This window comes from Acipenser ruthenus, chromosome 10 (assembly GCF_902713425.1).
Source record: "Acipenser ruthenus chromosome 10, fAciRut3.2 maternal haplotype, whole genome shotgun sequence".
Taxonomy (NCBI): domain Eukaryota; kingdom Metazoa; phylum Chordata; class Actinopteri; order Acipenseriformes; family Acipenseridae; genus Acipenser; species Acipenser ruthenus.
The window spans coordinates 12930084-12953624 of NC_081198.1; the positions used below are offsets into that span (position 1 = coordinate 12930084).

A 23541-nucleotide genomic window follows, 5' to 3' on the forward strand; every position below is an offset into this window, starting at 1 on the left:
GCTTTATTATGTACAGCACAGTGTACCTGCGTTATTATGTACAGCACAGTGTACATGACTTTTGTACCGCACAGTGTACATTACTTAAACATACAGTTACTATTATGTATAACACACTAAGGCAATATGACTTTTACTGTGAATATTCTGAAGGCATATTCATGCTGTACCTACTAAGATTACATTTTATATTTCTGATATTCATTAATGATATGCGAATGCTGTGTTTATTTTCTGACAGATGGTGGTTGCAATGGCTTGCACTGTGAAGATGTTACCCCAAACAGCTAGCCACCACACATTATTTTGATTACTTAACAGCTAAAGAAGCTCAGAATAAAATGATTATTTTATGGTAATATTGTGAGAAACTTGAATCTTAAATGTAGACTTGATCTTGTGCCAGGTCTACCAAATATAATATCTTTACCTAAATTAATCTATTTATATATTTAAAGAAATAAGGTGTATTATGCATTCTAAGGAACATAACTTATGAACTGAATCTACTTACCAATGCATTTGGCATCACCCGACCAACTGCCATTAACACATTGTATCACTTTCCACCAAGTACCACCTATTAGAGGTTTATGCTCAGGTCCACAGGCATAATAAAGCAATGTTCCTATTATAAAATATTCTTCATTTGGATAAAAATATCCATCACTTATAATAGGTGCTTGGCATTTTTCTTCTAAAATAATAACAGAGAGAAAGGACTAAAAGTTTTAGTGATATAATAAGTACTGTTTGATAGCACTTCTATCTGAATGGAAACGTGTCACATTGTTCAGCCATACTCACAAAATATTTACCAAGTGCTTAACAAGCAAATGAAGATAACTAGATAAATAAATATATAACTAATTTAAGAGGTCCTACATGCACCTTGCAAGTTCTACAGCATTAGTAGTTTTTCTTAGTTCTGATAAAAAATGTTTCAATGATACCTTGTGACAGGGTAGCGGCACGGCACGGATGTTATTGGCAGGGAGACAGACTTAGAACACAGAAGGTGCAGTTTCAAGAGCTAATGCGCACTTTATTTTCATACACAGAACGGACATGAACAAAAACACATTAACAAAATAAAAGGCACAAGGGCCAAAACAAAAGGTCTACAAAACTCACAGCAAGACAGCACTGAACACAAAACACATACCTTCACCTCTATCACCAACATTAATTCTATCCTTTCTCCCTAATACCCGTGAACACCTATTTTATACACCTGTGGCTGGAGCCTAATTAATAACTTAATCATTTATTCAATTGTCGGCTCCAGCCACATCCCATGTGTTTTGACAGGGACAAATTTAACCCCCTCCCTGCCAACCCAATATTCCCCACACCAACACATACACATGTGCACCGGCAGGGCTTTCACCCTGCCACATACCTTTACAGTGTGGCTCTGGAATCCAACCATTTGCTGTGCATTCTGTGTTTCCATCTTGCTCATAACCCTTATCACATGTGTAAGGAAGCAGATCCCCTTTTGTGTATGATTGTGATGTCTTAGTAGCTCTTTCGGTACATCATCATACTTTATCTGCTCAAGCTTATTTATTATCAGAACTTGATTTCGGTATATTATTAATCTAGTTGTGCAACATAAAACCTTACCTTTGCAGAGAATAGGAACCGACCACTCTCCTGTTTCAGTGCATGTCGCTCTTTCACGGTCTTTTTTATTTTCAGTTTGATATCCGTTATTGCAGCGTAATGTCACTGTTTCATTAATTTTGTATGGACGTTTGTAAGAATCGATGCCTCCATTTAGTATGTTATGGGGTATTACACATGTTATTGCTGTGGAGAAATAAGTATTTTGAGAATTATTTGATTAATTAGTCACAATATGGGCATTGAACACCATGTAACAATGCTTTCAACATGATTACAGCTAATGAAATATTTCTATTAATTACATAAAATGTGCCTGCCCTACTGTCAGGTAGTCTTTTTAAATCTGAACTTTGTTGGTAATTTCACCTCAGCATTGTTGAAGCGATGTTTTTGTATAATTGTAATGTCTTACTAGCTCTGTCAAAATGTATGTTAATTACTTCACATATGATTTCTAAAATAAATAAAAAGGAGAAACAGAATCTAAGAGCACTTCCGGCACATCAGTAACTGCGCTGGAAAAAAAAGGACAAAGAGAGTCTCCAGCCTCCTGTGTAATTGTGTCAGTGGCAGAGCTGCTTGGAGTGTCAGTCAAGGGTGACTGATAATTGTATAAGTCGTTCTCCTGTTCAATACACAACCTCAAATGAACTAAACGTATGTTTAAATGCTTTATCTACTACCTTTCATCTACAGCATTAGTTGTGAAATAATGTGTTCTAACATCATTATTGTATAGTTGTGACTGACAAAAGATCACACAATTGCTACTGCTTAGTGAAATTACAAAATCTAGGCTAGTGAGTCGATATGTATCGGCACTATTTGCACTTGTGCACCACATGATAGCTGTGTGAGTTTCCAATGAATTACCATGGAATCTTTCGTCATTCTTGTGAATATTATGTTAAAAAAGCAATAATATGAGCTGCAAAAACAGTAGTATGTTTTATGTAACAGTTTTATACATCATCATCATATTTCATTTCTCTATCTGCTGCCATAATTACTAGTAAGTAAAGTTAGCTAAAAAAGAATGAAAGTACTTTATTTAAAATGTTAACATTGATGTTAGAAAATGAAGGGACAGCAGGACTGGTACAATAATGGACGTGATTTATCAAGAAATGTCTTTCTTTATCACCTGCTTAAGCTAATTTATTATCAGAACTTGTTTTTTGGTATATTATTAATCTAGTTGTGCAACATAAAACCTTACCTTTGCAGAGAATAGGAACCGACCACTCTCCTGTTTCAGTGCATGTCGCTCTTTCACGGTCTTTCTTATTTTCAGTTTGATATCCGTTATTGCAGCGTAAGGTCACTGCTTCATTAATTTTGAATTCGCGTTTGTAAGAATCGATGCCTCCATATTGTATGTTATGGGGTATTACACATGTTATTTCTGCAGAAAAATAAGTTTTATGAAAATTATTTGAATAATTATGGGCATATGGGCATTGAACACCATGTAAGAATGCTTTCAACATGATTACAGCTAATGAAATATTTCCATCAATTACATAAAATGTGCCTGCCCTACTGTCAGGTAGTCTTTTTAAATCTGAACTTTGTTGGTAATTTCACCTCAGCATTGTTGAAGCGATGTTTTTGTATAATTGTAATGTCTTACTAGCTCTGTCAAAATGTATGTTAATTACTTCAGATATGATTTCTAAAATAAATAAAAAGGAGAAACAGAATCTAAGGGCACTTCCGGCACATCAGTAACTGTGCTGGAAAAAAAAGGACAAAGAGAGTCTCCAGCCTCCTGTGTAATTGTGTCAGTGGCAGGGCTGCTTGGAGTGTCAGTCAAGGGTGACTGATAATTGTATAAGTCTTTCTCCTGTTCAATACACAACTGCAAATGAACCAAACGTCTGTTTAAATGCTTTATGTACTACCTTTCATTTACAGCTTTAGTTGTGAAATAATGCGTTCTAACATCATTATTGTATAGTTTTGACTGACACAAGATCACACAATTTCTACTGCTTAGTGAAATTACAAAATCTAGGCTAGTGAGTCGACATGGGTCGGTACTATTTGCACTTGTGCACCACATGATAGCTGTGTGAGTTTCCACCGAATTACCATGGAATCTTTCGTCGTTCTTGTGAATATTATGTTAAAAAAGCAATAATATGAGCTGCAAAAACAGTAGTATGTTTTATGTAACAGTTTTATACATCATCATCTTATTTCATTTCTCTATCTGCTGCCCTAATTACTAGTAACTAAAGTTAGTTAAAAAAGAATGAAAGTACTTTATTTAAAATGTTAACATTGATGTTAGAAAAGGAAGGGGCAGCAGGACTGGTACAATAATGGACCTGATTTATCAAGAAATGTCTTTCTTTATCACCTGCTTAAGCTAATTTATTATCAGAACTTGTTTTTTGGTATATTATTAATCTAGTTGTGCAACATAAAACCTTACCTTTGCAGAGAATAGGAACCGACCACTCTCCTGTTCCAGTGCATGTCGCTCTTTCACGGTCTTTCTTATTTTCAGTTTGATATCCGTTATTGCAGCGTAAGGTCACTGCTTCATTAATTTTGAATTCGCGTTTGTAAGAATCGATGCCTCCATATTGTATGTTATAGGGTATTACACATGTTATTTCTGCAGAAAAATAAGTTTTATGAGAATTATTTGATTAATTATGGGCATATGGGCACTGAACACCATGTAAGAATGCTTTCAACATGATTACAGCTAATGAAATATTTCCATCAATTACATAAAATGTGCCTGCCCTACTGTCAGGTAGTCTTTTTAAATCTGAATTTTGTTGGTAATTTCACCTCAGCATTGTTGAAGCGATGTTTTTGTATAATTGTAATATCTTACTAGCTCTGTCAAAATGTATGTTAATTACTTCAGATATGATTTCTAAAATAAATAAAAAGGAGAAACAGAACCTAAGAGCACTTCCGGCACATCAGTAACTGTGCTGGAAAAAAAAGGACAAAGAGAGTCTCCAGCCTCCTGTGTAATTGTGTCAGTGGCAGGGCTGCTTGGAGTGTCAGTCAAGGGTGACTGATAATTGTATAAGTCTTTCTCCTGTTCAATACACAACCTCAAATGAACCAAACGTCTGTTTAAATGCTTTATGTACTACCTTTCATCTACAGCTTTAGTTGTGAAATAATGCGTTCTAACATCATTATTGTATAGTTTTGACTGACACAAGATCACACAATTTCTACTGCTTAGTGAAATTACAAAATCTAGGCTAGTGAGTCGACATGGGTCGGTACTATTTGCACTTGTGCACCACATGATAGCTGTGTGAGTTTCCACCGAATTACCATGGAATCTTTCGTCGTTCTTGTGAATATTATGTTAAAAAAGCAATAATATGAGCTGCAAAAACAGTAGTATGTTTTATGTAACAGTTTTATACATCATCATCTTATTTCATTTCTCTATCTGCTGCCCTAATTACTAGTAAGTAAAGTTAGTTAAAAAAGAATGAAAGTACTTTATTTAAAATGTTAACATTGATGTTAGAAAATGAAGGGACAGCAGGACTGGTACAATAATGGACCTGATTTATTAAGAAATGTCTTTCTTTATCATCTGCTCAAGCTAATTTATTATCAGAACTTGTTTTTTGGTATATTATTAATCTAGTTGTGCAACATAAAACCTTACCTTTGCACTCAAGAGTAATCGACCACTTTCCTGTTTCAGTGCATGTCGCTCTTTCACGGTCTTTCTTATTTTCAGTTTGATATCCGTTATTGCAGCGTAAGGTCACTGCTTCATTAATTTTGAATTCGCGTTTGTAAGAATCGATGCCTCCATATTGTATGTTATGGGGTATTACACATGTTGTTTCTGCAGAAAAATAAGTTTTATGAGAATTATTTGATTAATTAGTCACAATATGGGCATTGAACACCATGTAACAATGCTTTCAACATGATTACAGCTAATTAAATATTTCCATTAATTACATAAAATGTGCCTGCCCTACTGTCAGGTAGTCTTTTTAAATTTTGTTGGTAATTTCACCTCAGCATTGTTGAAGCGATGTTTTTGTATAATAGTGATGTCGTACTAGCTGTGTCAAAATGTATGTTAATTACTTCACATATGATTTCTAAAATAAATAAAAAGGAGAAACAGAATCTAAGAGCACTTCCGGCACATCAGTAACTGCGCTGGAAAAAAAAGGACAAAGAGAGTCTCCAGCCTCCTGTGTAATTGTGTCAGTGGCAGAGCTGCTTGGTGTGTCAGTCAAGGGTGACTGATAATTGTATTAGTCGTTCTCCTGTTCAATACACAACCTCAAATGAACCAAACGTCTGTTTAAATGCTTTATGTACTACCTTTCATCTACAGCGTTAGTTGTGAAATAATGCATTCTAACATCATTATTGTATAGTTTTGACTGACACAAGATCACACAATTACTACTGCTTAGTGAAATTACAAAATCTAGGCTAGTGAGTCGACATGGGTCGGTACTATTTGCACTTGTGCACCACATGATAGCTGTGTGAGTTTCCACCGAATTACCATGGAATCTTTCGTCGTTCTTGTGAATATTATGTTAAAAAAAAGCATTAATATGCGCTGCAAAAACAGTAATATGTTTTATGTAAGAGTTTTGTACATCATCATCATATTTAGTTTCTCTATCTGCTGCCCTAATTACCAGTAACTAAAGTTAGTTAAAAAAAGAATGAAAGTACTTTATTTAAAATGTTAGCATTGATGTTAGAAAAGGAAGGGACAGTAGGACTGGTACAATAATGGACTTGATTTATCAAGAAACGTCTTTATCACCTGCTTAAGCTAATTTATTATCAGAACTTGTTCTTTGGTATATTATTAATCTAGTTGTGCAACATAAAACCTTACCTTTGCAGAGAATAGGAACCGACCACTCTCCTGTTCCAGTGCATGTCGCTTCTTCATGGTCTTTCTTATTTACAGTTTCATATCCGTTATTGCAGCGTAATGTCACTGTTTCATTCATTTTGAATTCGAGTTTGTAAGAATCGATGCCTCCATATAGTATGTTATGGGGTATTACACATGTTATTTCTGCAGAAAAATAAGTTTTATAAAAATTATTTGATTAATTATGGGCATATGGGCACTGAACACCATGTAAGAATGCTTTCAACATGATTAAATACTTATATTAATTACATAGTTTACATATCTTACTGTCAGGTGTTTTTTTATACTTTGACCTTGTTGGTAATTTCACCTCAGCATTGTTGAAGTGATGGAGAGAATTTCCCTTGTTTTGAGCTGCAGAGTTGTTTGACTTCTCTTGTGACCAGCAAGAACAGCTTGCTTGATAATTACACATTATTATTATTATTTATTTCTTAGCAGACGCCCTTATCCGGGGCGACTTACAGATGTGTTGGCTACAGTAGTCATTTACATCCTGACTACTGTAGCCAACACATCTGTGAAAATAACATAACTCACAATATATCATCCAATGATACGGTTGATTTTAATGCAAAACTAAAAGTTTTTAAAATTGGAATTGTTAATTAATTACATTAATTACATGGTATATTAAAAAAAAAACAGACAGCGATGGCTGACTTGTATCCCATTTTGTGAATATAGCTTTTGAATGGTTTGATTAATTATTTTCTTAAAAATAGCTGCATCAGCAAAAGATACTGGTATGCCACTTGTTGCAGCGCTGTGTGGTTCGTGATTCAACCAGAACCAACTTCCAAAAATACAAGGTTTTGTGGAAGAATTCGCACCAACACTTTCTGCAAAGATTTTTTGTCAACAAGTAATTATTTAAAGTTGTAGGTTTTTTTAAAAATAATATTAGAAGAGTTGACCAAATAGTATGTGGTCACTTGTGAGGGATTTGCAAGAGCGAAACAGACACATACTAATTAATGTTTACACAAGTTTATGAAATAATTAATTGTCTGGAGGGTGGTTCTAAAAACATGTACCATACTTCACCTGCTCTGTATGGGTTCTCAGAATGAGGCTGTTGAGAACAGGGTTAGAGGCTGTGCTCTTTCTGTAAAATCCAGCAATGAAGCATCATTGCTTCCCAGCATTCTATATTATTGATGACTTAATTGTTATTTTCTAAGGTAAAATATTGGTTGTATAAATTGCTATGGTTATTTCTGAATAAAGCAACATTGGTAGTAACCCTCTTGTTTCTATTAAATCTATATGAAATAAATGGTCTGTTTGACATTTAGGAAACAAAACATTTTATAATGTATTCATCTCGACACAGAGGTATTACCTACATAATTAATATGCATTATTCATTGGAATTCATGTTTGTTACATGGCAGGCTGTAATCACAGCCACACTAAAAGATTTGACCCTGAAAACATGTTTAATGACAGTGGAAGTATGCATATAACAGACCACCTGCAGGAATAAATATACACTTTCTTTAACCTACTGTAGAATGGTACCAGATATCATTAAAGTCAAAGTGAAATCATACTGTAGATAAGATTCATGGAATTACTTATAACCCTGTTTTATTTAAGAGTTTGAGTCAGGATAGATGCCAATGTACAAAAATGGGGAAATGCATCATGTTTTATTTATTTATTTCTTAGCAGACGCCCTTAGCCAGGGCGACTTACAATTGTCAAGGTATCACATTATTTTTACATACAATTACCCATTTATACAGTTGTTTTTTTTTTTTGACTGGAGCAATTAAGGTAAAGTACCTTGCTCAAGGGTACAGCAGCAGTGTCCTCCACCGGGGATTGAACCCATGACCCTCTGGTCAAGAGTCCAGAGCCCTAACCACTACTCCACACTGCTGCCCTGCTGTTATAATATTTCCTCCACTATGTGGTGTAACTATTAGTGTTGATATGAAAAGTGGCCAAAAAGCAAAGCTTGTGGATGTATTCTTGCAAATATCATCAATAATATTCTGTTATATGTTTGTCATATTTTAGTAATTTTAAATGCATTTTATACGGAAGCGCAATGCTACCAATTGGGGCAAAAAAATAAATAAAAAATACCTTGTTAATTCTTCGCCGAATTACCATACATGTTAGTATCTCGTAAGAACATACTGTACATACTAGGTGATTGACTTTTTAGCCTACTTGGTAGCAATGTGCTTCTGTAGGTATTTTCTTTTTTTTAATGTATAGGCTACTATTCATTAGCTCTCATTCTGGAGACAAGTAATGAATTAAACTACAAATAATGTAAAGCATTATTGAGGAGGTGCGTGGCAGCAAGTGAATATCTGCCACTTATAAAACAAACAAATACAAAAACAAATAATACCTTCACATCTTGGCTCTGGACTCCAACCCCATTTGGTGCATGTTGACTGTGATCTTCCTGCAGGCCTATATTTGATATCACAGTGAAATGTAATCACGTCTTTATTTTCATAAGTTTGCTTCTTGAACTGTTGGTGGACTGAGCCATGTATGATACTTGGAGGCTCACATGTTATTTCTAAAATAAATAATAATGAAACAAATTATATCCTATTGTTGAATAAAAATGACCAACAGTGGATAAAAAAAGTAACCTGCAGCTTCAAGGCAAAACACAATTTCAGAAAGAGAGGCTTTACCCGATTAGCTGCTAAAAAAAAATAGAAGTCGAGTTACGCAGTGTCCAGTCCCTTTAACAAAAGGACCATAGTGTGCCTCGTATTTTTATTTATTTATTTATTTATTTATTTATTTATTTATTTTTGCTTAGAGTTCTTAAGGTGCTTTCTGATGTTGTCCTGTTATATGGATTTATTGTACAGTATCATATGAATTGATGAATAGCTGTCCCAAAGTAGAACTGACCTATATCTAATCCCAGTTCGTAAAACAATGTTATGACGATATCAAATCAAATAAACGATTTCTAGTACAACCTTTTTTCCTGCCTTGATAAAATTCCATAAAACTGCTTTTTCCTATTTAAAACTGTTTTCATCCACTGATTTATTTGATGTATTTATTTATTTATCTATGTGGTTAGTAATTTCAGTAGGAATGTTCTATTGCTTAGTGAATACAGTAGGCCTACTATCTATTGGGATCTTTAACAAATTATGCTTTAAACTATGTTTCCAATGTAAGGAATTCTTACATTTGCCAAGAGCTCATTTCAACAAAAATACCTTACCTTTACATTTAGGAAATGGTTTGCTCCATGTCCCATTTGCTGTACAATATACTTCGGGTTCACCTCTAAGCACGAGATGCTCAGATTTGCACTCAAAGCGCAGTGCATTTGCATAAGGAATTGGCTCCCCAGGCTGAAACATTCCACTGATGATGTCTATATTGTTGTCTGTTTTCTCTGGTATACAAGTCAGTACTTAAAGAAAAAAAATGCAAATGTAATGTTTTAGAAGCACAATATCTGATCAACATGTTTTTTTTCTCCTGGGTGGAAGAATTAAAAGTATGGAATTGCCTTTTTTATTCCTGCTAATGTCTGTCTACACCCAGACCAATAGAAACTTGAATCCAACCTTCATCTTCTTGAACACATTTTAATATCTACAGTTTATATTATAGTATAGTCAATATGTAACTGACTTTTAAGTGAGGTGGCACAAAATTTGTTAGATAGCACCTTTATTCTATGCTTTTAATACCAAACAATTGTGCAGCACAGTCATTTGGTTGATATACTGTAATACTTATTTACAGACCCGTCGAGACAAATTTGGGGCTCCAAATAGGGTCGAATGACAGGATTTGGCACCTTAGGTGCCAAATTGTGACATTGCCAAATAGTGTCGCACAATTGCAATAATAAAGTAATAATGTGCAATATATAGTAGAACCATATTGTTTTTCTGAAGATCAGAAGACATTGTACAGCAAGAAGTAATGTGGTCAGGCATTAAGATTTGTCACCCCATCATCCACATCCATTTTTTAAGCAGGCATGCTGCTTCTTACACTAGTTGAAAGCACAATGTGCACTTCATTCTTTTGTATTTTTATCACAAAATAAAAACTCAACTTAGTTTGATTTACCTTCACAGTGAGGAATATCATTACTCCATCCGTCTGCAAGACAAATTCTGTAATCCATTAGACTTGCCATCTGGTATCTAAACGAGAATATCACTCAGTATTTTTGTATTTTTCAAAACATTGTTGGTTCCTATCTGCACCTCATTTGAGACTTGCAATATGTTAGTAACTATACTAAATGTGTAATATCCATGTTCATGTTCACCCAAAGCGCAGGCTAGTAGGGATTAAGGACAGTTTGAATGGTAAAGCTTTTAGAACTACACATTCTGTAATGCCTGGTGTAAATGTCACTGTTATATTTCATTATTACTTTCCCCCCTAGTTGTGTTATATTCTGCTTTTAATGTATCAGATCAGCAGTGTTGCCCAATTTTGAAACCGATTCAATATGCCCATATCTGGGATGTTTGATAAGCACATGTTGGGAAGCTATGTATTCAGCTCTGGTAAGATGTCCACTTATTAAACATACCCTTCATTGCAAGTGTATATAACTTTGGCTGTATACACAAAGTCCTCCCCCTCCAGATGGAACCTTCCATTTGGTGTGTCACCAGGACTACCACACGGCTTTTCTGAAACCAAATACAAATATATATATATATAGGTTTGAAAGAAGGTATAACTGCAGTGTGCAAAAATGAAAAACATGAAAACAATAATGTTTTGGGGATTTACAAGAAGGTTTAATTGATTAAAAAGTAACAGGTTTACTGCACTGTGTTTGCTTTCTTTCTACACAATTCAAGATGGGCTTTTGTTTAAAACATCCCAAAATAACTGATTTTTGTAATATATCAACTTTTTGTGTACATTAAAACACACACACACACGCACACACACATATATATTAGTGCCTTGCATAAGTATTCACCCCCCCTTGGACTTTTCCACATTTTGTAGTGTTACAACCTGGAATTAAAATGGATTTAATTAGGATTTTTTGTCACTGATCTACACAAAATAGTCCATAATGTCGAAGTGGGGAAAAAAAATCTACGTATTTTTCAAAATTATTTACAAATAAAAAACTGAAAAGTCTTGATTGCATAAGTATTCACCCCCTTTGCTGTGACACCCCTAAAAAAGCTCTGGTGCAACCAATTGCCTTCAGAAGTCACATAATTAGTTGAATGGAGTCCACCTGTGTGCAATTAAAGTGTCACATGATCTCAGATTAAGTACACCTGTTTCTGGAAGGCCCCAGAGGTTTGTTAGAGAGGATATCTAAACAAACAGCATCATGAAGACCAAGGAGCTATCAAAACAAGTCCGGGATAGTTCTGAAGAAGCACCAATCAGGGTTGGGTTATAAAAAAATATCCCAAACTTTGAACATCCCCCGGAGCACCGTTAAATCCATTATTAAAAAATGGAAAGAATATGGCACAACCGCGACTCTGCCTAGAGAAGGCCGTCCACCAAAACTCAGTGACCAGGTAAGGAGGGCATTAGTCAGAGAAGCAACGAAGAGGCCAATGGTAACTCTGAAGGAGCTGGAGAGATCCACAGCTTAGATGGGAGAAACTGTCCATGGGACAACTATAACCCGGACGCTCCACAAAGCTGGGTTTTATGGAAGAGTGGTGAGAAGAAAGCCATTGCTGAAAAAAAACATATTTAATCCCGTTTGGATTTGCCAAAAGGCATGTGGGAGACACAGCAAACATGTAGAAAAAGGTTCTCTGGTCTGATGAGACCAAAATTGAACTTTTTGGCCTTAGCGCAAAACGCTATGTGTGTGGTGCAAAGCCAACACTGCTCATCATCTTGAGAATACCATCCCCACGGTGAAGCATGGTGGTGGCAGCATCATGTTATGGGGATGCTTTTCATTGGCAGGGACTGGGAAACTGGTCAGGATTGTGGGCAAGATGGATGGAGCCAAATACAGGGAAATTCTAGAGGAAAACCTGTTTCAGTCTGCAGGAGACCTGAGACTGGGGTGGAGGTTCACCTTCCAGCAGGACAATGGCCCTAAACACACTGCCAAAGCTACACTGGAGTGGTTTAAAAACAAGAACCTGAATGTCTTAGAATGGCCCAGTCAAAGCCCAGACCTCAATCCGATTGAGAATCTGTGGCAAGACTTGAAAATTGCTGTTCACCAACGGTCCCCATCCAACTTGACAGAGCTTGAGCAATTTTGCCAAGAAGAATGGGCAAAAATTGCAGGATCCAGATGTGCAAAGCTGGTAGAGACTCACCCAAAAAGACTCACAGCTGTAATTGCTGCCAAAGGTGCTTCTACCAAGTATTGACTCAGGGGGGTGAATACTTATGCAACCAAAAATGTCTTTTTTTTTTTGTTTAATTAACTTTTGTGTCACAATAAAAAATATTTTGCACCTTCAAAGTGTTAAGTATGTTGTGTAAATCAAATGGTAAATATCCCAATTAAATCCATTTTAATTCCAGGTTGTAACACTACAAAATGTGGAAAAGTCCAAGGGGGGTGAATACTTATTCAAGGCACTGTATGTATGTTATATATATATATATATATATATATATATATATATATATATATATATATATATATATATATATATATATATATATAAACACACACACACACACACACACACACACACAATATATTTCAATTACAGAATTCCCGGAATTACTTAGAAATTGATTTTATTCTTTCTTATTGATAAAAGAGCACTTACTTCTACATGTTGCTCGAAGAGTCTCCCATTTGTCACCGTTGCACGTGCTTTTGACACGTCTTCCTGAAATATATCCACTATGACAAGTGTAGGTTACCACATCTCCTTTTGAGTACTCGTTTTTCTCACCTTCAGTAATGTAACCATTCTCCAAAGTTGGAGGGAATCCACAGGCTACAATAAATGCAGTATATGTATTTTTTTAAAATAATTTAGCAAACACTTTACTTTAAAATATGTGAATCACCTAAAAGTGATAATAGTACTGATACTAATTTTATCATATACAATATTATTCCTGTGTGTGACAGTGTATTATATTTCAGTTCAGTAGTTTTACACATTTAATGTTAAATTATACAAACACTTGTTTGTGGCTCAATAGCGTTGTGGTAACCTAAAAACATTTCAGGCAAGAACACAAAGAGTGTCACATAAGACTACTGGGAATGCATGATAACAGGAAACCCTTTAGCTACTTTAGCTAGCAGTAAACTAGTCTTCAACTGGTCTAGTGGCAAATGAGAAACAGAGGGTTGCCCAATTGACCACTGGGATTGTAAATCTCCCCAAAATACAATCCATTTAGTAATAATTACTAAATCTAAATGTCTCCTAAAATCACAGTAGTATAGAAAATTTGAAGTTAAAAGTCCACAGTATAGCCATGCATTATTATAATTTCACTTTAAGCCATGTAAAGCTCAAGCTTAGTGAACATCATGCTTAGAGCTATCACTCTTGAAGCACCATTTCAACTGCAAAAAGGACACTTTGACCAAAAAGAAATAGGAAAGTAACAATCGTGTTGATGTTTAAAGTATTGTTTGTCATATAAAGTAGCTTGTGTGTATACATTAAATAAATCATTTATTTATATGGGGTTATTTATTAAAATTAATGAAAAAAGTTCACAAAAGTTACTAAACCACTGTAAAAAATAGGCAGATATGTTGAGATGCAGATTTACTAAGGACAACATCTCCTGATGAGTGTTAAACAATGCAGGTTAGTAGTCTTGTGATGTCATAATACTCAATCAAAAGATAGATGTAGTAAAAGAAACTTACAAAGCCCTATATTTTGAAAATAAGTGAAATAAGCTAAAAATGACATTAACTGCTCTATTTACCCAGCCAAAATCTTCTTAAACAGTTTGGAATGGTGTTCAGCACATTGGTCAAGTATACACTCTTTTTTCTTAACTTGGCTCTCCAACTATATGGTGCAGCTATAGTTATAGCTGCTTTTAAAGTACCAAATAAGAAATCAAACAACAGCTGTTATAATGGTTAAACAATTGCAGACAGTTATCAAATCTAGTCATTTTTAAAAGCTGCTACGATAGTGGAGTCATTTTTAAAATGTAATCCTACAATTGTTTCAATGAAGACATTTTAAAATTAAGAATTTTTTTTTTTTTTTTACTAAACTTGAGACTAGTTCATCAGTAATAGCAATGGGAATCAAAACTTCTATCAAATGAAAAAAAGAAAACAAAAATAAATAAGTATTAGCCTATGTTAAAAAATGGATACTTACCTTGAGTCACAGTAGCAGCACAGTTCAATAATGCAAGAATCAATACAAACCCTTTCATTTTCATGTATTTTTTATATATCATCCACATACTGTATAGGTTCCCCTGATAAACCTGAACTGTAAAATGCCAGCAAAAAACCTTCGTTATATTTCTTCCTATTGGTTAATATTTCTCCAGTGATGTCATTTGCGATAAGCCTTTTGTTTAAATAGTTATCTACATCTAGGAAATGACAGATAAACAACTCGTTTCAGTTTTAAACAAATGATACAAGTTTACTTAACACAAACTAAAGGTTAATTTGTACCCCCTCATTCCCTTTTCACCCTTGCAATGCCTCTGAAACACGAGTGAAATCTTTTCCTTTTTAACAGTCTTTTGGTTTTATTGTCCCCTTTTACCACCACCAGATGTCAGTAAACTCAAGAGGAGGCTTGTAATAAAATCCATATCAAATTAATTGTTTCATAAAATCAATAAATCTAAGATATATTTAATGCATAAGTATAGTACACACATACGTACATACATACATACATACTGTATGTAAAATGCCATTCTGTTTAGTAAAATCTGGACAGGTGATGTATATAAAAAAAAATACATATCAGTAAAATGATTATTTTAAAGCTGCATAATCATATTGATACTTCTTCCTAAAGAATGCCACTCACAAACACATTAACTAACCTTGCAAACAACCAGATTATCTTTTTATTTTTATTTTTTGGGGGGGGGCAAAAAACTCAAAGTGAATGACCTCAACAGTGAGGCATTATCCCAAATTTGAATTTCCACACAGGTGAATGTAAACACTACTGCAAACAATGACCTGGACTTGTACACATTGCAGGTCATTGTTTGAAAGAAAGTTTAGAAAAAGGACAAAGAGCATAAAATTTTTTTAAAAAAAACAAACAAAAAACATTTAAGCTGTCTCCCAAAAGGATATTCCTCAATTTGATTAAAAAAAGAAGAAAAAAGAAAACACTGGAAGAGTATCAGAAATGAAACAGTAACCATACAACACATGTTTAATATGATGCAGATTGCAATCCATACTCTAAACAAACTACTAACATGAACACGGTCCAGGCCCAACTGACGTAGATAAGAGAGTGCCTCAGTTATTCTTCAGTTTCATCATGGTGATATTAGAAATTACAGTCACAGACAAAAGTATTGGCATCCTACACATAATAAAAGATAATTGAAGAAAGCACAGTAACTACAAGCATTCAGCGGACATTAGCCACCAACCTGTCAAACCCCATTATTTGGATTTTTTCCACTGCCATGACATCTGAGCCAGTCATAAAATGGAGCATCTTCCTTAATGACACATCATCTAGAGGCATTGTTGTAAATTTTTGAAGCTCTGGCTTTCAGCTTTGGTTGATGGAGTTGCTTGCAACAGTTTCAGCACTTTCTTTACAGTTGGCAGCTTCTCTGTTTACATTTTCTCCACTTCTTGGCTGTTTGGGAAAAACCCTTTCAGAATAACTCTGGTGACTTCTGACATTGTATCAAGGGTGTATTTTGGTTTCTGAATAAGTTCTTTGTGGGCAATCTGTAAGAAGACTTGTTTCATGTTTTCCTTTGTTGGAATAGTGGTACACGCCATCCTGTCCAGAAAATCCAACACGTCTTCTGTGTCATTCTTCTTCTTGCCACCTAGGACATATAGCAGGAACTCTAGCATTTCCCCCTTCAGCAACAGAAGCAAAGAATTCTGTCCAAAAGGCAGATGAAGCATCAGTCCTGAATCATCAGCTCCTGCTTCATCTATGAAGAACATTTTCATCTGTGCTGACAGTATATCTGGATTCTTGAAGTGTGCATTCATTTCTTGAAGGAGATTAGATCTATGTAGTCTGATAGTTGTAGTTATGGGCTGGTCTTCAGGAGAAGGGGTCGGTCTTCTTGGGGATGGTGGAACACTATAAGAAACACTGTCCACCTCTACTGAAGATAAATCTAGGTGTACAACACATTGTGAATCCTCTGGAGTGAAATGGGTCATGTTGTGAATTGACTGACTCTGTAGAGGTGGTGGGATCTCATATCAGTGTCAGTCAACTGAGAATCTGCTAGGTCCAAACTATATTTCATACAAGAAACTTTGGTTCAGGGGCCGCATGTTGGTCGCAGATAATCCTACTACAACATGAAATGTTGGTTCATACTTATAGCATTTGTATTCAGTGCAATTTGTTCCACTATTATTTCTGACCTATCTAATTCCCTCATTTTTAGCCTCACCATGGGTTTGAGCTAGGGATTGTCTACAGTCATTTATGTTTGTATTTAGATCAATCTGAGGCAAAATATCCTTTTTGTGGTTCTGTCTGAATCTGATGTACTCTCAGAAATTGGATACATTGCCAGGTAAAATCTTAAAACACCCAATTTTAGAGCATTGTACAATTCCCCCACATTTGAATTATCTTGCATTACTGTTTCCTGGAAATCCAGGATGTCATATTTGAAGTCTTCCAAGTAACCTTTCTTGGATTTTCCATTAGGAAAAAACAAGTCCTTGGCCAACTGTACAAGGGCCTGTTTGTCTGCTGTTTTGTCTGCGTTCCTCAACCATATCGCTTGACTTTTTTGAGGATGCAACATTGAAAATGGATAACTGCAAAGCATATGACATGGTTTATATAGATTTCCAGAAAGCTTTTGACAAAGTCCCGCATAAAAGATTAATTCTCAAACTGAACGCAGTAGGGATTCAAGGAAATGCATGCACATGGATTAGGGAGTGGTTAACAGGTAGAAAACAAAAAGTACTGATTAAGGGAGAAACCTCAAAATGGAGTGAGGTAACCAGTGGTGTACCACAGGGATCAGTATTAGGTCCTCTGCTATTCCTAATCTACATTAATGATTTAGATTCTGGTATAGTAAGCAAACTCGTTAAATTTGCAGATGACACAAAAATAGGAGGAGTGGCAAACACTGTTGAAGCAGCAAAGGTCATTCAAAATGATCTAGACAGCATTCAGAATTGGGCAGACACATGGCAAATTAAATTTAATAGAGAAAAGTGTAAAGTATTGCATGCAGGCAATAAAAATGTGCATTATAAATATCATATGGGAGATACTGAAATTGAAGAAGGGAACTATGAAAAAGACCTAGGAGTTTAGAAGAGCAACCAGAATTATCCCGGGTTTAAAAGGCATGTTGTATGCAGACAGGCTAAAAGAATTGAATCTATTCAGTCTTGAACAAAGAAGACTACGAGGTGATCTGATTCAAACATTCAAAATCCTAAAAGGTATAGACAATGTCAACCCAGGGGACTTCTTTGACCTGAAAAAAGAAACAAGGACCAGGGGTCACAAATGGAGATTAGATAAAGGGGCATTCAGAACAGAAAATAGGAGGCACTTTTTTACACAGAGAATTGTGAGGGTCTAGAACCAACTCCCCAGTAATGTTGTTGAAGCTGACACCCTGGGATCCTTCAAGAGATTCTGGGATCAATAAGCTACTAACAACCAAACGAGCAAGATGGGCTGAATGGCCTCCTCTCGTTTGTAAACTTTCTTATGTTCTTACGTTCTTATGCTTCCTGACTTGTTTCCCTTCATGCAACCATCTTGTGACTATCTTTTACTGCATGCCTGTTGCCTTTTAAGTAACATCTTCTTTTACTGTTGCTCTCTAGCCCTCTTCATTCCTTCAAGTATTCACAACTTCTTTCCCATTGTTATGTAGCATCATTTTGTCTCTGAGCTTCTGCAATAGGTTCTGTTTCTTTGTTTCTGCTTTTTCCTTATATTCTGATTTTTCTGCTTTTGCGTACTGCAATCCTGTCAACAAAGATGGGGACATATTTGACCAGACTGTCATCATCCATGAGGCAGATTAGTTCTCTATCAATCTGTAAAGGTAAAAATATTATTACATACAGACGTGCTCAAATTTGTTGGTACCCCTCCACAAAAAACGAAGAATGCACAATTTTCTCTGAAATAACTTGAAACTGACAAAAGTAATTGGCATCCACCATTGTTTATTCCATATTTAATAGAAATCAGACTTTGCTTTTGATTTTTTATTCAACATAATATTGTAAATAATAAAACAAATGAAAATGGCATGGACAAAAATGATGGGACCGCTAACCTAATATTTTGTTGCACAACCTTTAGAGGCAATCACTGCAATCAAACGTTTTCTGTAGCTCTCAATGAGACTTCTGCACCTGTTAACAGGTAGTTTGGCCCACTCTTCCTGAGAAAACTGCTCCAGCTGTCTCAGGTTTGATGGGTGCCTTCTCCAGACTGCAAGTTTCAGCTCTTTCCATAGATGTTCGATAGGATTCAGATCAGGACTCATAAAAGGCCACTTCAGAATAGTCCAATGTTTTGTTCTTATCCATTCTTGGGTGCTTTTAGCTGTGTGTTTTGGGTCATTATCTGTTGGAGGACCCATGACCTGCGACTGAGACAGAGCTTTCTGACACTGGGCAATACGTTTCGCTCCAGAATGCCTTGATAGTCTTGAGATTTCATTGTGCCCTGCACAGATTCAAGGCACCCTGTGCCAGGCGCAGCAAAGCAGCCCCAAAACATAACTGAGCCTTCTCCATGTTTCACTGTAGGTATGGTGTTCTTTTCTTTGAAAGCTTCATTTTTTCGTCTGTGAACATAGAGCTGATGTGACTTGCCAAAAAGCTCCAGTTTTGACTCATCTGTCCAAAGGACATTCTCCCAGAAGGATTGTGGCTTGTCAGTATGCATTTTAGCAAATTCCAGTCTGGCTTTTTTATGTTTTTCTGTCAAAAGTGGAGTCCTCCTAGGTCTTCTTCCATTGAGCCCACTTTCGCTCAAAAAGCGACGGATGGTGCGATCAGAAACTGACGTACCTTTACCTTGGAGTTCAGCTTGTATCTCTTTGGCAGTTATCCTTGGTTCTTTTTCTACCATTCGCACTATCCTTCTGTTCAATCTGGGGTCGATTTTCCTCTTGCGGCCGCGCCCAGGGAGGTTGGCTACAGTTCCATGGACCTTAAACTTCTTAATAATATTTGCAACTGTTGTCACAGGAACATCAAGCTGCTTGGAGATGGTCTTGTAGCCTTTACCTTTACCATGCTTGTCTATTATTTTCTTTCTGATCTCCTCAGACAACTCTCTCCTTTGCTTTCTCTGGTCCATGTTCAGTGTGGTGCACACAATGATACCAAACAGCACAGTGACTACTTTTCTCCATTTAAATAGGCTGAATGACTGATTACAAGATTGGAGACATGTGTGATACTAATTAAAGAAGCTAATTAGTTTGAAATATCTCTATAATCCAATTATTTATTATCTTTTCTAAGGGGTACCAACAAATGTGTCCAGGCCATTTTAGAATATCTTTGTAGAATAAGCAATAATTCATCTCTTTTCACAGCTTCTTTGTTTTATTCTATGACATAGCAAAGGCATGCAAGTATACATGATAAAATAGCTTTTAATTTCATCACTTTTCAGGAGGAATGAAGCATTATTTCAATGAGCTGTAAGGGTACCAACAAATTTGAGCACGTCTGTATATGTTAACTTTAGTGGGGTTCGGGGGGCGTGAGCTCAGCTCTTTCTCTTGCATTTTGCTTTTTTGCCCGTATAGAGAGAGAGAGAGAGAGAATATTAAATTGATTATTGTGAATGAAACCTTGCCTGTCTGACTGCCCTGATTACATTTTTGACTCCTGAACCTTTTGACTACCCGATCTGGCCTTGACCCTTTTTCCGGACTTCCCGATTTGGCTTTGACCTTGCAGTACGACTACCCGAACCAGCTTTGAAAACTCGCAGCACGATATCCCGACTTGATTACCGAATAAGAACGGACCCAACACCGAGCATGGATATACCTACCTCTTCCTCTTCTGACCCCAAGAATCCACGGAACATCCTGATCCCTCCAGCGGCAACTCCTTTCTTTGTTTCAGCCCCTGACCCAGGGCCTTCCCAGCCGCGCCGTTCCAAAAGGAAAGGCTGTCAGGATTCCTTGCTTGCCCAGCTTTTCTTTAATGACTGGCCCGTCTGGTCATTAAAGAAATAAGTCCTTTATTTGATAAAGGAATCCAAATTCCATCTGGAAGTGATCAGACCGCATTATTTCAACTTTTGTGCGAATCTGTCTCAGCAGAGCCGTTTTTTTCCACTCACTACCCTGCCCCTGCTCGCTCAGCAGCACAAGCTCCAAGCGCTGATGTCACCACCCCAGAGGCACCTGCAAGTATAACAGAAGGCCAGCAGTTACTTTCAGCTGAAGATTCCATGGCAGAGCTGCACCAAAAAATCATGAATGACATGAAGCAGTTTATGTAGCAGTTTGCAAATGCCTTGTCTACAATTAATACTCGACTAGATGGCATGGACATGAGCACTGTTGCAGTTCTTCCTTCTGCCTCTCATGTGCCAGTCTCTGCCCCTCACCTTCACCGCATCTTCCATTTCAGCGACTCCCCTGCTCGCCTCAGCCCAGGCAGCTCCAGTCAGACCCATCAGCGTTCAACCTGGCTACAGCATCCACTTCAGGCTTCTAATCAGCAGTAGCTATCCAACATCATGCCCTCTCCCCGTTGATCTGAAGGCAAATAATTGAAGGTAAAGACATTAACCTGGTTTCTATTCTCATTACAGCATTTGAATTTATTTATCACAGTCAATTGCAAAGATTTAGCAGTCACACTGAAATCCTGCGACCCCCCTCTGCTTAAAAATGTGTCCCTTGGCAAGTTCGTTCTCACATTTTCCATCTATCGAGACGACCTGTGTGCTGCATACCCCCATCGCCGACAAGAGATGGATCAATAGAACAATGTCATAGAACTATCGGTGAGATACGGGGGCACCATGTTCTACGAATACCACAAAACCTTCTCTGCAAAAGCAGCCTCTGTCTTGGCTAACGATAATCATATCGCTGATTGGTCCACCCCCGATATAGATCTGTTTAATCACATTTTCAATGTGGTCAAGACAAATGCATGCAGGGTGTGCGCATCCACCGTGCACTCATCTGACCTGTGCCCAAAAGTGGCAATGGCAACCCCAACTTTCTCCACCTTCTGTGCTCAGAACAGGACATCCCCCACACCCTTTAACGAAAAGTGGATCATAGCTTTTATCGTTCATGCTCGGGACCTCCAACCTCTATAAAAACCTACATTTCAGGAATTCAAGTCTATTTCGGCAGCATGTCCAGCCCCTCGTCGACCCTTCTCTCCAGCCTAGCAGTACGCCTGACACTCTGAGGAATCACCAAGATCCCCCCCCCTGCATCTCCTTCCTGACTTCCTGTAACATTTAGTAAAAAAACCTTTCAGTTCCTTAGACTCCCTCTTCATTGATTGCTCCAAAATCATCATTACCAGACACTGGTTCTCTTCCCACCTCTCTGCTCTCGTCACCAGAGCAGGTCTTTCTCCCCTATTCTACACCACGCACTCTTTCGGGATTGGTGCAGCCTCTTCAGCAGCCAGAGCCTGCATCAGCCATCATCTGATCAAGACCATGGGGTGTTGTTCCTCTTCAGCAGTCAACTCCTACATCCGATCGCTACCATCCGATATCACTGCAGCACACCAGTCTATAGCTAGCATGCCTGGAGTGGGGATGCCCTCTCTGCTAGGACCACCAGAGGTGTTCCACTAATAGAAGTTTTTTTTTCCTCTCCACCGAGTGGATGGCCAACACATAGCTTGTTCCACTAACCATCTATTTTATTTATTTTGTTTGTCATTGTTTGTCTCTTCTTGCTTTTATGTTATACATTGGCATGCGGTCTTTGTTTGTCTTCACATTTCTATCTTGCCTCAAGAAAGAAGGCTCTATCTTACTTCCTCCTTTATCCTCCTGGTACGTGGCCCTCATACTCTTAGTGCTCGAGTCTCATAACTAACAATTATTTGCGTTCTTTCAGATTTTCTTTTCTTCTTTACATCAAGGCTTGGTATGAGCCGTTCCATCCTCTGAGGGTTGAACCCAGTCAGTAACTGGGACCCAGTCACAAGGCTTCATCTATAACGACTTTCGGAGAAGTCAGAGGACTCTGTGTTTTCAGGGGTCCGGAGGCCGATAGGGCTAGCTTCGAATCCATAGGGAACTCTCTCACTTGGATTCCAGCCCATCCTTTTCTCTCCCCTGTTCTAGAGGCCAAGCCTCCAATCCTAAATTGCAAAAACACTCCCTTCCTCTCGCAGCCCTGACTCCCGCCCCGTGAACTACATATAACATGGTAAATAAAATGTGACATATTGTTACAATGCTTTGCAAGGAAATGTTTTCAAGGAACAAAAGGCATAGGGTATCACATACTCTACATTGAAAATAAATTGATAGTTGGATGGTACACTGTTAAAACAGAGTGTTGCAGAAAATGCACAGATTGGGGGGTTGTACAGTAGAGATGTCTGCTGTTGGGGATTTTCTCAAGACTGACACTGATTTATGGTCCAAACTTGACTCTTCCTACTGATGGCTGTAAAGGGGTAAGGAGGCCCAGCATCGCACCTGTATTAGAAGTGGCAGACGCTTCATCCGTTCAAACATGTGATTTACTCAGTGACCAATCAGAAGATGAAGCAGCACCTTCAGACGATGAAGAATCAACAGGGGAAGAGTAAGTTATCATATCCTTTCCAGATGGTAACAACAAAGAGCAACAATAAAATG

The 23541-nt window shown here is 37.0% G+C and overlaps 1 protein-coding gene across 14 annotated transcripts in view; it reads right to left on the reverse strand.

The window, feature by feature from the left end:
• Positions 1–15133, reverse strand: part of LOC117411132 (complement factor H) — a 119695-nt gene extending 104562 nt beyond the window's left edge. For 2 of the 14 annotated variants that reach the window (XM_059031803.1, XM_059031801.1), the window contains exons 1-11: positions 14857–15124; positions 13315–13488; positions 11115–11217; positions 10640–10716; positions 9774–9968; positions 8925–9101; positions 6509–6694; positions 5294–5479; positions 4073–4258; positions 2852–3037; positions 1630–1815 (exon numbers count right to left, since the gene is read on the reverse strand). In XM_059031803.1, the coding sequence (XP_058887786.1) occupies positions 1630–1815; positions 2852–3037; positions 4073–4258; positions 5294–5479; positions 6509–6694; positions 8925–9101; positions 9774–9968; positions 10640–10716; positions 11115–11217; positions 13315–13488; positions 14857–14944 (1744 nt within the window). In that variant the 5' untranslated portion in view covers positions 14945–15124. Of the gene's footprint in view, positions 1–1629; positions 1816–2851; positions 3038–4072; positions 4259–5293; positions 5480–6508; positions 6695–8924; positions 9102–9773; positions 9969–10639; positions 10717–11114; positions 11218–13314; positions 13489–14856 lie in introns of all 14 variants that reach the window. The other 12 variants (XM_059031805.1, XM_059031806.1, XM_059031808.1 and 9 more) reach the window with 10 other exon arrangements.
• Positions 15134–23541: the final 8408 nt, after the last annotated feature.